The sequence below is a fragment of the Priapulus caudatus genome, unplaced genomic scaffold (assembly GCF_000485595.1).
Source record: "Priapulus caudatus unplaced genomic scaffold, Priapulus_caudatus-5.0.1 Scaffold1561, whole genome shotgun sequence".
Classification (NCBI taxonomy): Eukaryota; Metazoa; Priapulida; class Priapulimorpha; order Priapulimorphida; family Priapulidae; genus Priapulus; species Priapulus caudatus.
The window spans coordinates 22,029-24,528 of NW_014578622.1; the positions used below are offsets into that span (position 1 = coordinate 22,029).

Sequence of the window (2,500 nt, forward strand, 5' to 3'; positions counted from 1 at the left end):
TTCACATTGAGAGAATTCAGCTGCCTTGGCGGAGGTCTGTGCTCTCCGAGTGCTCTAGTTCAGGTATAGATCGCATGTTATTGCTTACGTCTTCGTGGTTAATACACTTAGATCAAGAACTAATACTACATTATTGTATTATGATTAGTTGTATTATAATTGTTTTGCATTGTTTTTGTTAGCATTGTTAGTATTGTAATTGTATTGCTAGTGTTGTATTATTATTAATTTTATTAACTCGAATTGATTGTTTGTTGCAGGTTTTATTTGTTGTGTTATTAATAATTATTGTATCATAAGCTATTGCCTAGATGTGTAAGGTATGAACCTGAACTCACCCCCGTACACATGGGCAGAGCGACGAGGTATAGTACAACAGCGATGAGACTAACTATTAACGGCTTGTATCGGCGCGTGGCGGGAAATCCATCCATGAAGGTCGTAAAGATCGTCTCCAAGAACACAAACTAGCACGAGCAAAATATAAAGAAACAACATTGATTAAAAAATTACATGATACCATCTAGCACGAGCAAAATATAAAGAAAACCCATTGATTAGAAAATTACATGATACCAACTAGCACGAGCAAAATATAAAGAAACAACATTGATTAGAAAATTACATGATATCAACTAGCACGAGCAAAATATCATGAAAAAACATTGATTAGAAAATTACATGATACCAACTAGCACGAGCAAAATATAAAGAAACAACATTGATTAGAAAATTACATGATACCAACTAGCACGAGCAAAATATAAAGAAAACCCATTGATTAGAAAATTGCATGATACAAACTAGCACGAGCAAAATATCATGAAAAAACATTGATTCGAAATTTACATGATACCAACTATAGCACGAGCAAAATATAAAGAAAACCATTAATTAGAAAATTGCATGATACCAACTAGCACGTTCAAAATATGACAAAAAAAACAATGATTAGAAAATTACATGATGAATTACACGGCTTACTTTTGGTGCTGAATTCTGTTAGTGTTATACAATGCTTGTGTTTAATATTTGTGATGCTGTGTGTGATACTGTGTGGGAGTCTTTGTAGGTGTGTGTTTGTGTGTGGGTGTGGGTGCATGTGTGCATTTCTCTCTCTCCCTCTATCCCCATCTCTTTCTCTTTCTATCTTTCTCTATTTTTCTCTCGCGCACGCGCTCTCTTTCTCTCTCACTCCCTCTCTCACTCTCCTCTTTCTCTCTACATGGGTATGTGTGCGTGCGTGCTTGTGTGCGTGTGTGTGCGTCCCTCTCTGTGTGTGTTTCAGGATGGGGTGGGGGCGTGCACGTGCATGCTATAGCGTATAAACGTGTGCTGTAGTTGACATCAACGTCTATACCTTCGTACATTCATGAATCATACCTGGCTGTCCAGTCCCAACGTAAGCAGCATGAAGAAGAAGAGGATGGACCAGAGTGGCGCCACGGGCAGTCTCGCTAGTACGGTGGGATAGGCAACGAACGCCAGCCCAGAACCTACACAGGCAGTGGACGCGGTTTTGTTAACACACTATGAACCTCTGGCAGAGTGATAATGCTTCATGTTAATTAAGCCAACTTAAAGTTGTACTAAGTCTAAATATATTAACAGGCGTGTCATAATATAGAATATATACTATGACACTATATAGTATATGAAACAGAATTATAAAATAGAATATCGAATATATTAGAATGTAGAATAGCATATAGTATTGCATATAGTATTGCCTGAACCGATTTGTAGACTTGGGTCCCCTAACTAAGTTCTTTTCTAAACATGTGGGGATGAAATAAATATATATAAAGGCACTAGTTGTTGACGCGATTGCAACTTAGATCTTCTGAACGTCCTGCGAAACGGCATTTGTTTTGCGTTTTACGGTTGGGAAAGGAGACTCTACATTGCACCGTGTGAGAAGACAAACTAAAACTAATTTCGAATAGACGGGTAGGAATGCACGAGTATTGAAACGCATAGAACGAACGTAGTAACGAATACAGAATCAATGGCAAATCATACTTATTATAATTAGCTCTTTACAGTATTATTTGACAGTAATATTATCAGTTTTTATTAGCTCTTGACAGAATGTGTGTATATATATATATATATATATGTATTTATATATATATATATATATGAATTGTGACGTCACTCACCACTGCTGGCGACCTCGCTCACTTCTTTGCCAAGGTCGTAGGCCATGTGACCCAGGATTGAGAAGATGACGAAGCCGGCAAACACGCTCGTTGCACAGTTTCCGAGAGCCACCACCAGGGAGTCGCGGAAGCAGTTGTTGCGGAAGCGATTGTAACTCGACAGCGTCATGATGCCGCCGAAAGCGACACCTAGCGAGAAGAATATCTGTCCCGCGGCGTCGACCCATACCTGTGTCGGAAAAAAAATTTGATGAGGTGATAAAACTTTTATAGATGAATTTTATTGTTAAACCTGTATAGGAGTAGCGACGAGGCAGTCATGGGCAGTAGGTGAACGA

At 38.6% G+C, this 2,500-nt stretch overlaps 1 protein-coding gene across 1 annotated transcript in view; it reads right to left on the reverse strand.

Moving 5' to 3' along the window:
- The window catches only part of LOC106817010 (sodium- and chloride-dependent neutral and basic amino acid transporter B(0+)-like), a 26,467-nt gene that overhangs the window by 3,963 nt on the left and 20,004 nt on the right, over positions 1 to 2,500 (reverse strand). Inside the window, 3 exon segments of the mRNA XM_014821655.1 lie at positions 339 to 467; positions 1,384 to 1,496; positions 2,163 to 2,391. Coding sequence (XP_014677141.1) covers positions 339 to 467; positions 1,384 to 1,496; positions 2,163 to 2,391 — 471 coding nt within the window.